Source organism: Gracilinanus agilis, chromosome 3 (genome assembly GCF_016433145.1).
Source record: "Gracilinanus agilis isolate LMUSP501 chromosome 3, AgileGrace, whole genome shotgun sequence".
Taxonomy (NCBI): Eukaryota; Metazoa; Chordata; class Mammalia; order Didelphimorphia; family Didelphidae; genus Gracilinanus; species Gracilinanus agilis.
The window spans coordinates 100,291,412-100,310,698 of NC_058132.1; the positions used below are offsets into that span (position 1 = coordinate 100,291,412).

The 19,287-nt window shown below is 38.9% G+C and overlaps 1 protein-coding gene across 1 annotated transcript in view; it reads right to left on the minus strand.

The window, feature by feature from the left end:
• GDPD4 (glycerophosphodiester phosphodiesterase domain containing 4) overlaps nucleotides 1-16,909 on the minus strand; it is an 84,221-nt gene extending 67,312 nt beyond the window's left edge. The window contains exons 1-5 of the mRNA XM_044666000.1: nucleotides 16,864-16,909; nucleotides 15,339-15,544; nucleotides 11,158-11,261; nucleotides 7,090-7,183; nucleotides 3,286-3,345 (exon numbers count right to left, since the gene is read on the minus strand). Coding sequence (XP_044521935.1) covers nucleotides 3,286-3,345; nucleotides 7,090-7,183; nucleotides 11,158-11,261; nucleotides 15,339-15,544; nucleotides 16,864-16,909 — 510 coding nt within the window. The remainder of the gene's footprint in view (nucleotides 1-3,285; nucleotides 3,346-7,089; nucleotides 7,184-11,157; nucleotides 11,262-15,338; nucleotides 15,545-16,863) is intronic.
• Between the last annotated feature and the right edge of the window lie 2,378 nt (nucleotides 16,910-19,287).

Genomic DNA, 19,287 nt, shown 5'->3' on the forward strand with positions numbered 1-19,287 from the left:
GTTCTCATATATCCCTCTTCTGTAACCTCTTTCCCTTCTCCCCCAAAAGGTTGCCCTTGATGTCTACTTGAACCAAATTTCATTCTTTTATAACACTGTGGAGGAAGAAGACACCATATGATTTGCTCCTGAGCCCCACACTCTTCTAGGGTTCACAATGGCCAGGACCCTGCCCTGGGATACAAGACTCCAAGGTTCCTCATAATGTTCAAAATGGGATGACCACACAGCTATTAATCCATCAGATATTCCTCAGGATACATATCTATCCTTCCATACCCACTTTCCTGTTAGGTCTTAGAGGACCCCTCTAGACTGTTCCTTCAATAGACCAATTCAAGAAGCATTTGTTAAGAATCTACTATGTGCCAGGTCAGGTAGTGGGGACACAAAGTCAAATCTGAAAATAATCCCTGCTCTAAAGAAAATTTCTATTGGGGAAAAAAATAATACACATATACATAAATTTTAGAAGAACTTTGGAAGGGGTCACTAATAACTGGGGGATGAGAAAAGGTCTCATGTTCTTGAGGTGTCTTTGGAGCTGAGCCTTGAAAGGAGCTAGGGATTCCATGAGGCATACGTGAGGAGGGAGAACATTCCGGGCTGAGAAAACCTGAGCAGAGGCAGATAAGAACTAGAATGTTGAATGTGAGAAAATAGCAAGTATATACACTTGTCTAGAACACAGAATAGGCCAAGGAGAGTGACGGGAAGGTAAGAGAGAGTCAGATCAAATCATAAGGAGCAAGCTCAAAAGAATAGGAAGGCCAGGAAACATCTATTTTAGCCTGGAGAGGACAGACAAGCTGCCAGGTAATAGAATATTCTAGCTGGATCAAAGGGCATACCAGTTAAATGACTTTGGGGGCACAGTTCCAAATGACTGGATCTATTCAAAGTTCTACCAATTGTCCAGTTGGGAGCCTGTTTTCCATTTTTGTCATTTTTGCCACTGAAATGGGTGAAAGGTGGAACCTCAAAGTTGCTTTACTTTTCATTCCTCTTAATTAGTGACTGAAGGTTGTTGTTGTTGTTTTTCATATGCTTACTGATAGCTTGGATTTCTTCCTTTGAAAACTGCCTATTCGTATCCTTTGGCCATTTATCTATTATTGATAATGGTTATATAAAAGATCTTAAAAGATTAGATTATAGATAAGTGATTAATGAGAGAGATTAATAAATGTCTTTCATGATCAAAGAAGGGGACTGAGAAGATTAAAATTATCTTGTATCACTTTCTTATTGATCTTGTTTACAAGTAATTTGTTTTGTCCTATATTGTATTTGTCCTATATCTGCTTACATCATAGTTCTATTTCTGAACTGTGGTTCAAAATTCAGCTGGCATATAATGGTTTAATTTAGAAATCTAGCTCTCCTGCTAATCATTGATCTTTTCATGTCTCAAAGAATTCTTGCTGGCCTTGAAAAGGATGTAAGAAAGGAAGTTGGACCCAATATCTTTAGCCACCAAGCTATCCTTTGAGGATGTCTGGTTGGGTCTCCAAATGTCTAGGTTGTTATCTTATACCAGTACTCCAAAAATGAGCCCTTCTTAGTCTCATCATCATCATCACAGTGTATTTATTAGGCTCTTACCATGTTCCAGGCATTGCACTAAATGCTGAGGAGTGTTTCTAAAGAAAGGCTAAAGTATAGTCCTTCCTCAAGGAACTGACATCCTAATGAGGGAGACAGCATGCAAACTATGTACATAAATCAAGATAAATATAGTGTAATTTTAGAGGATTGGGAGAACTGGAAGAATCTTCTTGCAAAATGAGATTCAAGTCTTGAAAGAAGCCAGGAGGCACAGGAGAGGATGGAGAGTGTTTTAGATATGGGCAACAACCAGTGAAGCCAAATTTAGCCTCACTGTAACTTCTAGAATCAGTCTAACCCTCTTCTATATGACAGTCATTTTTTTAGAGACAATTCATGTCTACAATCAGACTTCTCTTACTTTACCTAAATACCTTCAATCCCTTCAATACTAGAGAGGATCTAGTTACTTTAAATGACTTCAAGACTCCAGATCTAGATGAAATAGAGACTATAAAAAATATGCAGATGTGATGAAGGGATTTCTGTTCAGAAGTTTTGAAACACAAGAGAACAAGAGGGAAGCCAATAAAATGGGAAAAGATCTGTCCCAGAACTACAGATATCCAAGTTTGGCATGGATCTCCAGCAAAATGGTAGTATTGTCATTGAACGTGTTTTGTGGGCACTTAGAAAAAAATAATGACTGGGAATCAATATAGGTTCACAAGAAACAAATCATGGTAAGTTGACCCGATGTCTTTTTTTTGTGACAGGGTTTTCAGAGTGGCAAAAAATATCATAAGCATAAATTATTTGATTGAATTAAGGTACTTATGATATTTTTGTGGACAAGACCAAACTATTGGCTAAATGAATGGTACATAGATAAGTAGATAACCGAACCAAGACACTTGAAATGCCCATATATAGCAAAACAGATGTGGCTCTGGAGGCTACCATGATGCTATGGGAAATAGGTAGCTTGGACTTGACAGTGAATCTGGGCAATAGAACAGAGAGTCAACATCATTTTTTAAAAAATACAATTATTAACAATATATTAAGTCCAATACAAACCCTCCCCACCCTCAACCCTTCCCCTTCATTAATCTCTACAGGAAAATATCCCTCTTCTTCCTTCTGTAGGTAGTTTTTGCATTCTTCTCCCCCAGACTTTGTAAATAGGAATGGGGAAGGCATACACCAGTGATGGCGAACCTTTTAGAGATGGAGTGCCAGGCCCTATCCCCACCCTGACCACTGCTGTGCCCCTCCCCAACACTACATGCAAGGTATGCCCCCCACTCCCCCCTTTACCTCACAAAGGGGAGTGAGGAAGTGCTCCCATTGGGCTGCTGGGCAGAGGGGTGGGTGAAGTGAAGAATGTCCTTAAGGTGTATAGAGAGGAGAGAGGTCAGTGGTCTGAGCTCTCTGCTCCCCTCCAGCTCTTCCACCTATGAGACACCCACCTTACCCCCCTCCCCCCCCCCCATGTGCTTCCGTTGGCTGCTGGGCAGAGGGATGAAGGAGGCATGGTGCAGAGGGGGAGGGGAGCAGCTCTACCAGAGTCCCTCTGCCTTCCTAGTAATAAATTCTGGTGGGGGAGGGGGACAGCCACATGCCCACAGAGAGCGCTCTGTGTGCCATCTTTGTCACCCATGCCATAGGTTCACATCACTGTCATACACACAGATTCTGGGGAAAGTCAGATTAGAAAGTTTTCATATGTCCTACCTTGTTGCTCCAGTGCAGGTGAGGTTGCTGCCCTTCTGTTAACAAACATAGACCTATCATCTGCAAAGACAAATGGAAAAGATGCTGGCTGGGCTCTGAAAGTCATTAAAACAAACACCAAGTCCTTAGTCATTTGATAACAGTCTCCTCCTTCTACAAGGGTTTCTCAACCTGGGATCTATGAACTTTAAAAAGATATTTTGGGTAACTATCTCAATATAATTGGTTTCCGTTAAAATCCTATGCATTTTAAGAAGTTATTCTGAGGAGTCCCTAGGCTTGATCCAATTGCCAAAGGGGTCTGTGTCACAAAAAAGTTAAGAACCTCTGGCTCTAACCCATCCAACTCCCCAGGCTTTTGTTCTTCTGCCTCAGGAAGCTCAGATTCCTTAATTTTACTTTTATTGCTGTTCTTTTTTTTCCCCTCCAATCCAGGTAAGAGTGAGTTCAGAACCCTCCCTACCCTTTTCCTCACCTCATCACTTTATCTTAATCTGTAGCTCTCTTTTTCAAGAACTATCAGTTCCTCCCCTTCCTCACTTTGTAACTCCTAAATAAAGGCCTGATTAGGCATTTACTGTGTGCCAGGCACTGTGGAGACCCTACAACCTGATCTCTCTACAGGAGATTTAAACAGAGATGTTCTCTTTATGAGCTTAATACAAAAGTATCAAGAGGCAGTGAGGTGGTTTAGTGGATAGAGAACTGGACCTGGATCTGGCTTCAGATACAAACTCACATTTAACCTATCTACCTCAGTTTCCTCAAATGTAAAATGGAGTTCATGATAGCACCTATCTCCCAGGGTTGTTGTGAGGATCAAATTAGATATTTGCAAGTGGCTTCTTAACCTTAAAGTGCCATATAAATGGGCCACTTATTATAATTATTGTATTTATATAAAATAATTTTATTAAGGCTCCTGTAAGACAATACCCTTTTCCTTCTTTTCCTAGCCCAGCTAATAGTATGAGTCCAGTCTCCCCATATACACACTCCTTTCTTCCCATCGTTCTGAATACAATGAACTCTTCTCCTTCTTCCCTTTACTCAATCTCTACATTAATTCCTATGCTCTTTCAATGATTTTGCTCATAAATGTTTCACATACTTCTTTTTTTTTTTCGTGCTTCTTTTAATGATACATAAATAGACAAGATGAGATTTCCAATGGCTAATGAGTTTGTTCCATTTGCTTATTTTTTCCACATGGATATGCCTATGCATTTCTCATATTTCTTCCCTAGGTCTCCATGTCTTTGAGTGAACCATTGTCTTTGATACCACTTTCCATTCAGTCTCCCTTTCTATCTCTTTTCCTCTTCCAACTATATGTTCATTTGTTGTTTTTTTTTAACTGATACTCCCTTACATTGAAGGACAGTATTATTTGAGGGTTCAAACTATACTGCTTTTTGGAATAACCTGTTCTCATTGTTATTCTCATTTCTCACGGAAAAGGCATAGCCTTGGGAAATTCCATATTAGCTGAAATATTCTTGTGGATACATGAAATATTTGGTATTTACTGTTAAAGATCTGCAATGCGATCACAATGTTTTGAGGTGTCTTGGACTTGAGGGGTCTCTGCCCATATTCTATGAATCCTATCGATCTGTTCTTTGTGCTCTGTTTTCAACACTTCTGGGCCATTTTCTCAAATGCTTTCATTAAGGAATATTTTCAGGTTTTTTTTGTTTCACCATATATTTCTGGGAGACCGATAATTTTCAGATTTTCTTGCTGCCTAGAAGTGATCTGTACAATTCATATAAAGAGTCACTGACAGAGTAGGGAAAAGAATTTAAGCCTTCTACCTCTGAGGTCTATGCTCCTATTTTTCTAGGCTTCTTACATCTCACTCCCCCCAAATTTTTTCTTTAATCCAGTGACACTGGTGTTCTGGCTGTGCTTCAAACAAGGCATCCATCTTTCGGTTCAGCATTTTCTCTGACTGTTCCCCATGGTTAAAACACTTTCCTTCCTCTGCTCTGACTACTGACCTCCTGTTTTTCCTTTAAGTCACAACTAAATTCCTACCTTCTACAGGAAGCCTTTCCCAACCCTGTCATCTAGTGCCTTTCCTCTCTTCATTATTTCCTATTTATCATGTATATAGCTTGGCTGCACATATTTTAGGTCATGAGCTTGAGAGCAGAGGCTGTTTTCTGCCTCTTTGTATCTGCAATTCTTAACACCATGCCTGGCACAGAATAGGCACTTAGTAAATGTTTATTGATGGAATAGCTGCTCTTCCCACTAGACTTTGATTATCTGTAATGATCTTGGGTATGAATAGGGCTGGAATGTCATGAAATTGTTTCAAGGTTCTTGATGGTTCTTATTTTCCATTTTTTAAAAAATAGAACCCCACTCATAACAATAATGGGATCTAGAACAACCCCTCAACTAAAAACTAGATTTCCTCATCCTTGGTGCTTATTTTATGGAATTTAGAGGACATAATTTGAAACATGTTAGAGGTCCAAAATCTGCACTAAATTGGGCCATGTTACAAAAGAATTCTGCAAAAGTCACAGCTCATTTTTGTAAGAAGATAGGGAAATGATGAACTCAAATAAAGGATCAAAGTTAACCCTCTATATAGGTGGAATAGATGGGCTGCCTACCTAGTTTTATGGGAACACCAAAAAGTCTCATCTGACATTAAACATGGTCGCCATAAATGACTGCCTTAATGACTAAGTTCCTCTTCCTATTGCTTGAAACTTCCACTATTGGGACCATCAATTATTTTAACAGCAAAAATGATATTGTCTCTAGAAACTACTAATCAAATAAACAAGTTGTCTAGAAAGGGAAACCTTGGGGGAAAGGACTGTCTTTTAGCCTTTCATAATAATTGGTACCAAAGAAGGTAGAAAGAGCCTGATTCTAAAGGGATAAAAAAAAGAGAACAGAAATTTCAATATATTTGGATTAGGGGAGGGGAGAGAAGCAAAAAGCAGTGGTTGGTCTGAAGGGTAGCTTTGGTAGCAATCAGAAAGGGCAGATCCTCCTAATGATAGGAATGGGGTTGGAAGAAGAATGGTGAAAATAGTATAGACTCTGGGTCTCAGTTCCTTCATCAATAAGAAGGTAAAACTGCATGATCTCTAAGATCCCCCAGCTCTAAATACTTTGATGCTGTTTTCTACCACTAAAATGGGGTTGAATTGGCAGAATGTGAAAGTGCTAGTTATTTTCTTAAGGGATCATGTGTCTGCAAACTCACCTCACCTCCCCTGGGGTATAGATAACAAAAATGGCAAGGACTCATGAGAGAGACCAGAAATGTCTTTGGAAGACAAAAGACCTTGGTCTTGCAAATAACCATTTTGCCTCTATCAGTTCCAAACTTAAAATAAGGTGCTGCCTAAGGAGATAGGATCCCCAAATTTGGGGAGATACAAGAGAATTTCAGTTTAAACAGGGCCCTTTAGAACAGTCGGAAAAAAGGGTTTTTCTCTATGATATTGATAGCCATCACCACAGGGGGACAACTAAGATTAGTATTCCTCTTAAACAAAACCAAAAAAGCAACCCTTACTTTCCACCTTAAAATCAATATTGTGTATTGGTTCCAAGGTAGAAGGTAAGGGCTAGGCAATGGGGGTTAATTGACTTGCCCGGGGTCACACAACTAGGAAGTGTCTGAGGCAAGATTTGAACCCAGAACCTCCCATCTTTAGGCCTGACTCTCTACTAAGCCACCCAGATGCCCCCCTTATTGGGGTTCCTTTTTTGGGCTCCCAGCCCTAAACACCACCAGGGTTAAATTGGAGGGAGCTTACCAACACTCACCATGAGCAGCAAGACGTAAGTGAACATGATTGAGGCTATAATCACCAGAAAGAAGGACCAGAAAAACCAGTATTTTGTGAACTGGAAAATGAACCTGAAAGACAGCAAGGCATTCCATTCTCTAATATGTGCTAAGAATAAATATGACCTATATGCCAGGAAGACCAGTCTGGCTGTAGCAGAGGGAAGGTTCCTGGAGAGGATAGATAGAATTTTTGAAAATGAGCATGGAAGCCTAATCATGAATGGCCTTGAGAGATTTTGGACTCCTTCAAACCTCAAAACATATCCCTCCTTTCCTCCTCTCCTGTTCCAAGGATAACCCTTGATCCTATCACCTCCGATATTCAACAAGACATTGTTCTATCAATAATTTCTCCAGTCTTTCCCTTATTGTCATTGGTTCTTTCCTAGAACCTTTCCATTTTCCTAGAAACATACCCAGGTGTCTCTTAACCTAAAGAACTTTCCCTTGAAGTTCTCTAGTTATTATCTTCTCTTCAAGAAACTTCTAGAACTGACATTCTCAGGGGACAAGAGTAATTTAGAGGACCAGTGGTAGGATCTAGGAAAATATACAGTAACTAAGTAATTCTTGACGCTACAGGAATTAAGGATTAGTGTTATAGAGCTTTCTGTTCTTTTCCAGATATAGGCCTGGAAGTGACTACTCCCTTTTCTGACCTTCATTTTTATAATACAGGTTTTGCCCAGCGGATTCAATCATACTCACAAAGCAATTCCTACTCTCTAGTCATTTTCAAGTCCCTCTTTACATTGAGATGAGGGTAGTAATGGGCCAGGGGGAAGGAACAACTGAGGCAACATGACCCAGCAGCATAGTCTAGTCCCAGTCAGAAAAATAATGTGATGTCTTTTTGGATTAGGGAAAGGGAAAACTGGATTTAGTTTAGTTCTGCCTTTTGGAACATTTATCCAAAGTCGATAAACCACAAAGTTCCTTCTCAATTGACCCAAAATCACAGATAGGCAATGTTGGTGATGGATAGATAGATAGATAGATAGATAGATAGATAGATAGATAGATAGATAGATAGATAGATAGATAGATATCCCCAACAATTTTAGATTAAGGAATCTGACCTCTGTCTTCCTCTCTGTGTCAAATTCTAGCCACTCATTGGCTAACTCTTTTGTAGTGTTACATTCATTCACAATTTAAAAGATACATAAATCAAAAGCAATTAAGATTGTCAACTTGGAATCTAGAAACCCAAAGCTTGAGATCTTGAGAACCCCAAGTTTGTAGCAGCACAGGTCTAAAGACTTTGATAAAACAGGAAAACCTACCAGGACAAAATGGGTACTTAACATCTGATTGAATCTGCTAGCTCCACCTAAAGTACTCAGGTAGCCTTGCCCTTGGCTGGATCTTTCCCTTTTGTGACCATAGTAAAGCATCAGCCTCTCCCTGATAATCCTGACTAGGACTCCTTATGTCTTTGTAGCCAATCAACCATACAGTAAGTTCCCCCAAATTCTATTTTTCTTTGAAGCAGTCATCTAGCATGGTGATTTCTCCCAGGGGTTGGTAGCCCGGGTAGCCAGAGCCTTGGGGCTCTGTGAGGGTTTTGAGCGTGTGACTCTGTGGAGGCCTAAGGAATTGTGCCACACTCCTCTCCTGATTAAAGATGTGGTTTTCCTGACTAATAGTTCTGTGTTTTTTTCCAGTTTAACATTTGGAGCTCCTGGGAGTTAGTCAACAAGCATTTTTTAAGTGGCTACTATGTTCCCAGTACTTGGCTATACATTGAGGATACAGAGGCAAGCAAAAATACTCAAAACAAACCCAAAATTCTCAGAGTTCACCCTCTAATGCAGGAGACAACTTGCAGTCAGCTATGGACAAACAAGATATAGACAAGATAATTTTAGAGGGAAGCCACTAATATTAAGGAGAACCAGAAAAGGTTTCTTGCAGAAAGTCAAATTTTAGCCAGGACTGGAAGAAAGAAAGCCAGAGAAGTCAGAAGGCAGGGATGAGGAAGGAGAGAATTCTTGCAATGGGAGAGTCAGAGAAAATGCTTGGTTAGATGATGGGGTATAGTTTTAGAAGAAGATCAAGGACACCAGTCTCACTGAACTGCAAAGTTACATGGAAAATATTTATCGTGGGACTCTTGACAAGCCAATTAGCCTGTCAGTAACTCCCAGGTAACTCTCTAAAGCCAGAAGTTGGAGGGGGCAGCTAGGTGGAGAGAGAGCCAGGACTAGAGACAAGAGTTCTTAGGGTCAAATCTGGCCTCAGATACTTCCTAGCTCTGTGACCCTGGGCAAGTCACTTAACCCTGTTCCTCATCTGTCAAGTGAGCTGGAAAAGGAAATGGCAAACCACTCCATCATCTTTGCCAAAAAAAAAAAAAAAAAAAAAAAACCAAAGAGGGTCATGAAGAATCAGACATAACTGAAATGACTTAACAAAATATCTAAATATTAAACCCTTTTCAATAAAACTCTCTCTTCTTTGCACACACACACACACACACACACACACACACAGAATACAGTGGAAACATTGTGATCTTTGAAGTCAGAAAACATGAATTCAAATCCTGACTCTCAGACTTGGTTACATCCTGTATGACCCAGTAGACTTTCTGGGCTTGACTTGAAATATCCCTTTCAGCTCTGTTTACGATCCATGAACTTCAGTATTTTGCACAGAAGCATCAGCTAGACCATGGGAGTGGAGGTAGAAAGGTACCAGGGCATGGACAAGGTTGTGTCTGGTCATTATTCAGAAGCGTTCAGTGGCAGATAGAAGTAGCCAGGTGGTGCCATGGCTACAGTGCCAAGATTAGAGTCAGGAAAACCTGAATTCAAATCCAGCCCCAGCTACTTCTAGCCATGTGACCTTGGGCAAATCACTTCTTTGCTGTCTGCCTCAGTTTCCTCATCTATAAAATGAAGATAATAATAGCCTCTACCTCCCAGTGTTGTCATGAGGATCAAATAAAATCATTTCAACCTAGCACTCACTTGGCACACCATAGGGTATATAAAATGCTGATTCCTTTAAATAATAAGGAGCCACAGAACCTCTCAAGCAGGAGAGTGAGGTGAAGAGATCAACACATAAAGAAAGCAGACTAGTAGCACTGCTCACAACAATGAGAATAATTTTGCCATTAAGATAGTACATTCAGTTTGGATAACACTATACAAAAATCATCTCATTTACATGAGGTGGATGACAAAAATGAGACAGAAAGAAATCCCTTGGGTTGCCCAGGGATACACAGCTGGGAATGAAACAACATGAAGAATTGGAAAAGGGAAGAGGCAGGAAATCCTGTAAAGAGGCCAGCACCACCGGCCAAGCAGAGGTCAATATGGACCTCCTCTCTTAGGGCACTGACAGGAAGAAAAAGGAAGAATGGTACAAAGATGACATCTGCAAAGAAAAATTATTAGACATAAGAGAAGAGAGAGACCCAGGCCAAAAATTCTAGGCAATTTGAAAATAATGATCACTTCCATCACCATTTGATAAAGACCAACTCGGTGTGTGTGTGTGTGTCCCTATGCTTTGCAAAATTCTGGCAAATAGGCATGGGGAACCCACCTAGAGAACAGAGCTTAACACTGGGCACAAGTTATCTTCTTGAGTCGATAGCCTTGAAATTGGAAGACAATGTAGCGAGAGTGAGCACTCTATCTGAAGATGGAAGGAGACAGCAAGCCAGACCCTTACAGTCCCCAGTACAGGTGCCCACAGCAGCCAGCCACTCCACCGCTCCTTTACCTCAGCGTCCCACCCTAAGCATGGGCCAATATAGGAGTGGTGGGTGCATGCTGAGTACCTAAAGAACTACAGAAGTTTCAAGATTTTATGGGACCTCAGAGATCACCCAGTCCAACACCCTGCTTATTTCCCAAAGATAGAAACCAAGGCCCATAGGGGAAAAAGTGACCTAAGTAAGTAGAATGAGCAGTAGAACTAGGCTAGCCCACAGCCCAGGCTTCCCTGGCATCTTAGGACTTTTACCATTAAGCTCCAGAGTGCTCTGGAGAAAAGATCACACACATAAAAGAGGGAAAACTCACGCGTCAAAGCTGCCGTAGTCATTCTTTGCCTCCAGCCACATGTACAGAAATACAAATGATATGCAGAACGTCAATAACAAGAAGGTGAAAAATATTTGCTCTCCCTGAGAAAGAAAAGAAAATTAGCCTAACTTATCTCCAATTCAGGCAGTCCTAAAGAATCTTAGCATATCCTTTTCAAAGAGAGGCAAATGAATTTCCTGCACAGGAGCAATGGCATGAATAAATGCCCAACAAGAGATAATTCCATGTTCTTGCTGGTTGTATGTGGGGGGGGGGGGAGGGAGGGTCAGCTAAAAAACTTTCTTAATGTTTGGCTCAAATGATTACTAAATTAGATTAGTGTTCATAGAATGATGGAACCTCAGAACTACAAGAGTCCTCAAATCAAAGAATACAGAAACTACAGATTTTATATACATATATATATATACATATATATATATGCAAACACAGAAGATTTTAGTCCTAGAAATTAACTTTAAACATAGATATGAAAGGCATCTTGGCAAGGATCAGATACAAACTCCTTGTTTTAAAAATTGTGGGATCACTGATTAAGAGTTAAAAGGTCAAAGTCTATCATTCCAGCTACTCATTTGACAAATGAGCAAACTATGGCCCAGAGATGTAAGATGAGTTTTCCAGGGTCACATATTAGTATGTACTTGAAGTCAAATCATCTGACTCTAAATCCAGTTTTCTTTCAATTGTTCCTCATGACCCCAATTTATGTACCACCATTTCCCTTAACCCTAGACAAACTAGCTAAAGCTCAAAAACGTTAAGGTGGCTTTAGAAACCAAATAGTTAATAATTAGCAGACCTAGGACTAGAATATGGGTCTTCTAACTCTCCAAGTCTAGTGCTCTTTCCATTGTATCTCAAAATATTTCCTAATTATATTCAGTCCCTTGAAAGCATTTATTAAGTGCATACTATGTGCCAGGCACTGAGCTAAGTACTTTACAATATCTCATGTGACTTTTGCAACAACCCTGGGAAGTAGGTGCTATTATTTATCCCCATCTTACAGTTAAATAAACTGAGACAGACAGAAATTAAGAGAATTATCCAGAGTCACACAGCGAGTACATGTCTGAGGATGGATTTGAAGTCTAGGCATCCTGACTCTAGACTTGTCACTCTAGCCACTAGCCAAATTAGCTGCCTCTAGGATTTTTTTATTGAGAGAGAGAGAAGAGTGCCAGGAGTGGATTCTCCTTTAAAGTCAGGTTTTAGAACAATAACATAAATTCAGAAGAAAACAAAGAAGTCAAAACTGCTACATGCAAAATCTCAAAGAAAAATATAAATTATTTTGGGGTCTAAAAAGAATTCCTAGAAGAACTCAAAATAAAACGAGAGGTTCACTTAAAATTTGGAAAAGAAATGAAAGTGATGCAAGATAATCATTAAAAAAAAAAAGAGTGAACAACAGTACAGGAAGCACAAAAAATTCTGAAGAAAACAATACCTTAAGAAATAGATTAAGTCAAATGGTAAAAGAAGCACAAAAATTCAGTAAAGATAACTTTTTTAAAAGCAGAATTGGTCACATGGAAAAAGGTCTGCAAAAATTCACTAAAGAAAACTTCTAAAAAGCAGAATTGGCCAAATGGAAAAGGAGGTACAAAAGCTAACTAAAGAAAATAAATTCTTAACAATCAGAATAGGAAAAGTAGAAGCTAATGACTCCATGAGACATCAAGAAACAAAAAAACAGGATCAAAAGAATGGAAAAATAGAATATATAAAATATCTCATTAGAAAAGTAGAAGCTAATGACTCCATGAGACATCAAGAAACAAAAAAACAGGATCAAAAGAATGGAAAAATAGAATATATAAAATATCTTATTAGAAAAACTGACCTGAAAAATAGACCTAGGAGGGAGAATTTAAGAATTATTGGACTACCTGAAAGGAACATAAAAAAAAAAAAAAACCTACACATCAACTTTCAAGAAATTATCAAGGCAAACCACCCTGCTGTTCTAAAGTCAGAGAATAAATTTAAAAATAGAAAGAATCCACTGATTATCTCCTAAAAGAGATCCCCAAAATGAAAACTCCCAGGAATATTATAATAACCAAATTCTAGAGCTCCCAGGTCGTGGAGAAAGTATTGCAAGCAGCCAGAAAGAAACAATTCAAATATCATGGACCCACAGTTAGGATTAACACAAGACTTAGCAGCTTCTACCTTAAAGGATCAGAAGACTTGGAATATGATATTCCAGAGGGCAAAGAAGCTAGTATTAAAATCAAGAAACACCTACTTGGCAAAACTGAGCATAATTCTTCAGAAGAAAAAAAATGGAAATTCAATAAAATAGAGGACCCTCAGGCATTCCTGATAAAAAAGACCAGAGTTGAATAGAAAACTTGACTTTAAAATTCAAGACTTAAGAGAAGCATAAAAAGATAAACAGGAAAGAGAAGTCAAAAGGGTTTTAAGAAGGTTAACTTTAAGTTTAATAAGATTAAGCTGTTTATATTTCTACATGGAAAGATGATATTTATAACTTCTTTATCATTATTAGAGCAATTAGAAGTACTATACATAGATAAAGGTCACAGATGTGAGTTGAATATAATGAGATGATATATAAAAATAAAATTAAGGGATGAGAGATCACACAGTCACTGGTCCATATTCTATCAGTATCCTTAAAATATGGCACTGAGCTAAACACTGCTACAGATGTAATCTGACCGAAGCGAAAACAAAGAAATCTCCCTTCTCATGATCATTAGATTTTTTTTGTCAGCCTTAGTTTTCTAATCTATAAAATGGGTTACCCTGTCATAAAGCACCTATGAGATGATGCTTTATGTGATGTGTTTTAATTATAAAGCACAATATGAACATGAACTGGTCTTATAAATAATCAGTACCACTAATTTTCACAGAATATTGGAATAATAAAGGGCTTCAGATATCATTTGATCTAATGTACAACAAAGAAACTTCTTGGATCTGAAGACTGGAGATCTTGGACTGCATTCCCAAGATAAGCATCCAGGCTCCACATCCAGAGAGCAATAGTCACTTAGATTCCTCAACTATAGGATTAGGGGCTTTGTCTAATCTCTATGACCACTTCCAGTTGTGATACATTGAGACTGTACATAGTCCAAATTTTCAACACCTCCCCTTCATTTCTAACAGGCTGCATAGCAGTATTGGCTGACCCTTCCCTCTTTGGAGAAGCTCCAGTCCTCAGTACTAGACGGGGGAAAGAGGAACTTGTTCATTACTTTTACATTTGTAATAGTAGTGAAAAGATGAAGAGGCAGCAAGGGATTGATTAAAAGTGGAATTGAGAGGTAAGAGGAATAGGTGGTTATGTGGTACAATGGATAGAGTTGGACCTGACTCAAGGTCAAAACTAAATTTGGTCACTTTCTAGCCATGTTCCCCTAGGCAAGCCACCTGACCTTTTTTGCCTCAGTTTCCCCATCTGTAAAGTAAGGATAATTTTAGCAGCTACCTCCCAGGGTTGTGGTAAGACTCAAAGGGGATGATAGCTGTGAAGAGCTTAGCACAGTGTCTGGTATACAGTAGGTGATTAATAAATACTTCCTTCCAAGAAGAAGGGGGGGGGGGTAAAAAGGAGAAAAGAGGATCAAACACTGAGAGGGCAAGAAGAGATGTCTTTTAGGAAGGACATTGCTAAGCTAAAGAACACATAGAGGAAGGCAAAACCAGAATGGCAAAAGTCTTTGACTCCATCCCCATGAGGACCAGTTAGAGAAACTAGGGGGTTTATTCTGGAGAAGAGAAGCAGTATCAGAACATAACAGAGGTCTTCAATTATCTGAATGGCTATCAGAAAGAACAATTTAATTTGTTCTGCTTGGTCTTAGGAAAAAATTAGGAACCCAAGGTTGAAGCTGCAAGCATGCAAATTAAGGTTTGAGCTAAGATTTTCTAACAATTAGGTCTAACCAAAGAAGTGGGGTGAGATGCCTTGTGATGTTCTGGACTTCCCTCCTGTCATGATGTAACAGAAGCTCTGTGTTTGTCCTTGGAATGGGTAGTGGTGGGATTTGGACCTCTAAATATCCCCATTTTGTCACTTCGTTCACCATCCCCCTCCAAGCTATCCCCAGGAGATTTGGGAGATGGGGGAACCTTTGCATTTTAGGGGAGGTACTTCCCCCACTAGCCCTTACCCTCAAACAGCAACAGGCACCTATCTCTATCTCTTTCCACTGGTAGCGTTTCCAGTGGCAGCTGTACAGGCCCTGCAGGAAAGCTAAGATGCGATGTCGCCGATACCGGTGCTGTAACTCCGTCTTCACCACCTTAATTCTGCTCATGTTCAGCATTGCGGGATTAAAAGAATTATTCTCATTGGGCAGTGAAAGCAGCCGTGTCTCTGGAAGGATCAAGGTGAGAAGATCAAAGTCTGAGACTCTCACCAAGGCATTTTTCCCTGGTTTCAACACCCATAACCCAATAGGAAGCTGCCCTTCCACAAGGCAGAGCCTTGGACAAGGATCCCACAAATAGGATTCTGCTCCAATACCGATTTTCTGTGTAGCATTGATCAAGCCCTACTCCCAACCCCTCAACTGGGTTCAATTCTCTTCTATGTAATTAAATGGGCATAGTGGCACATGCCTTTAATTCCTGCTCCTGGAGAGCTTAAGGTGGGTGGATCATAAGTTCTGGAGTTCTAGAGTTCTAGTCTAAGTCAATTAGACAGCTATACCATGACTAGCACCAACAAAGGGATCCATCTTGCTGCCTAAGGTGGAGCAAAAGCCCATCAATAGTAAGGCTGGGTCTATGAGTGGCCCTATATTTTCAAGCCTGCAGGAGATAGGCAGACCTTATCTCAAAAATAAATTTCTTTTTAATGGAAATTATAATAACATCGAATGGAAAATTCATTGAGATGAAAGATGGGAAAGTGCTTAGAAAAGTCAAGCCTGCTCTCCAACAATAGAGTTAGGGCCTAGATTTGAGATTTAATAGATTTGAGATTTAATTGCTATCAGGAATCTCCCTCTGTAAATGCAGGCAAGCACTTTCCCTGCCCCTTCTAGCTATAGAGAGGTGCCTGGGGCATCAAGAGGTAAGTGACTCACCCAACCAGTGTTACATAGCCAGTGTGGGTCAGAGGCAGGCCAGGCTCCAAGACCAACTCTCTATCCACTATCCTACACTACTATCGGCAACAGCGAAAGTAGTAGTGGTGAGAGAGTCTAGGACCTTACCTCTATATGACACTATTCCCTTTATCTTTTATGATATGTTTTTTTAAATGGAACATTGTTTTTAGTGGAACATTTGGGGTATCTCCCTCTCCCCCGAACATCATCCAGTGAGTGCTTTAAGTTATTACCTGTTTTGCAAGGTTGCTAGACAACCTTGACAACCAACCATCCAAATAAACAGATCTGGGTTAAAACTGGAGACATTATCACCTATAGTTATCTGTATGTGTGTGTGAGTGATAGGTCACTGCATCCATCTTTGTCAGACACCCTTATCTGCTATGGCCTTTAAAATTAGGCAGAGTTGGCAGGGAGCAGGTTTGTTTTTTTATTTGTTGCAATTGTTCTACTGAACAAAGGGCATTCATTGCACATAATAAACAATAGACTAGAAAATTATCATTTATTAAATAGATGACAGGTGAGCTAAGTAGCCCCTAAATAGAGCTACTTTCTTTCCTAAGTCCCCATTTACCTGGGCAAACTTTAATCATGTTTTTCTTGTCCTTGGGTTGATTCATTATTCCAAATCCTAGTAGATTTTTTAAAATAAGAAAAAAAGTAAGAAGGGTAGAAAGGAATCAAGAAATAATAATGACAATAATGTTATGATAATGATTTGATAACAGTTTTACAATATCTTGTGATAATAACAATATAACAGTTACATTTACTTAGCACTATATTATTATCCTCATTTTACAAATGAGGAAAACAAGGCTTAAGAAGGTGAAGTAACTTGTCCAGACAGCTAGTAAGTGCCAGAGCCCAAGTCTTCCAAACTCTGACTCCTATACTCTATGTAAACCAAAGGAATTCCTACCCTAATGCATGAGGTCACACAAAAATGAATAGCAGAACCAGTATTCAAACTAAACTCCTCTGACTGTGAATTCAATGGTCTTTCCACTGATACTGTGAAATAAGATGTATTTCTTTCTTTTAAAGGATGACTATGAAAATATTTGTAGCCAATAGATAACAAACCTATGCTGCAGAAGCTAGACACAAAGAAATTTTATTAAGTAATAGATATGCTCCTAAAAATAGTTATCTATTTTAATGCTCCATGACTTTAATAGAAAGGGGACTTTGGGGGAAATAGAAAAAAACAGTGAAAATGATTCAGAAATGAGAAATAAGAGAGGCCAAAAGCTGTTACATTACAAATAAGTCTCAAGCCTATCATCAAAATTTATTAAAAATTTTTTCAATTACCAAATATTTATTTTCTCTTTGAAAAGGTTTAAAAAAGGCAAAATGAAACCCTTAGAAAATGCACATGGTAGATCAACATAAAATGTTTCATTTTGCATCCCAAGTACATTACCTCCTGTGAATTCTTTCTTCATTTAGAGTCAGTCATAGGTGCTGAAAAGGAAAGCATTGAATAAATAAGGTCACAATTAAAGGATTATAACCTAAAAGGCTACCAATATGGAAAAACTTTTTAATATATAGTGACCATCAAATTGTCAGGACAAAAATCAAAACCAAATTGCTATCAGATGAAAGGGGATGGCACACATTTGAGGAAGCTGACTTATTTAAATAAGCTGATGACATACATACAAACACATAAAAAGGAAATGGATGAAAGAACAGATATCCACACTATCTCCATTTCCTAAGGAAGGCAAACAGATTTAAATTAGTCTTCATGGAGGCAGAGTCAATAAATCACCTAAACCAGAAAATCTAAAACTCTTTAGTATGTAACTATGGCAGCCAAAGGCAATATGGATTTTTGAACATAAATCTATTTGTATGATCTAACAGAGGACTTACAGATGGAAGATGATAATGAGCATTACGGTTTCATAAAACATCAAGGAGTGATGGAGGGAAAGACAGCTTTTTAAAAAGCTTGACCAGAGACCCAACTAAGCCTAATTATCCCAAGAATATTTAAGTTGAAACTCGTAAAAGGGTAACAATCAAAAAATGGGAAAGATCTATCCAAATTTCTTAAACTCTTTTCACCACCAAAAACAATTATAGTCACCATATTTGAAGTATAACAACATATTAGAATACAATATCCCTGACATGCTGCATGAGGAGGTATAAAAGAGATGGGAAAACTATAGATATATAGGAAACTATACACAACAAACAAGTATCTATATAGAGGGACTCCATGATAAGAGTTTTAAGGGCATTAAGAGATCAAATTTTGTTTGTATAGTTGTTTACATGTCATTCCTCACCCCACCCCAACTCCCCAGTTTTTGAATGAATAATTCACACCCTTCTATTCTTTATCATTGTAGGTGCAAATTAACCGAACTCTTGACTAACTAAAAATTAGATCAGTCCTGGACATATTAATGGGACCAACAAAATCCTTATAGACTGGAGAGATAATCTCATGTGCAAACAGTTGTGACTGCCTAAGGAATTCAAGGCTCTATGAGGTGCAGAGATGGACAAGATTAATAGTGCCCTTGAAAGCTCCTTCGTGATCTCCTTGAGAACTGGAATTATCTTTTACTTTTCTTTGTATATTAACTTCTCAGCACAGTACCTGGCTTACTAAATCCTTACTAATTCACTGAAATGGAGAATGCCTGACTCAAAGAGGTGAAAAAAATCATAAGAGCAGTTCCTGAAAAAAAAGGTGATTACATGTCTGTCGATAATTATTGATCCTAAATCTGCCCTCAGACACTTCCTAACTATATGATCCTTTAACCCCAGTTTCCTGGCCCTTATTGCTCTTCTTCCTCAGAAACAATTCTAAGAGAGAAGACAAGTGTCCTAAAATTCAGAGTTTGAAATGTTTTGGAGGAATTTTAGAAGAGACTCTCCAGCACCTCAAATCTTTGGAAGAAGGTGCCATGGAAATGCCTATGGAAACCACACACTGAATCAAGAGATCCAGAATGAACTGAACTGA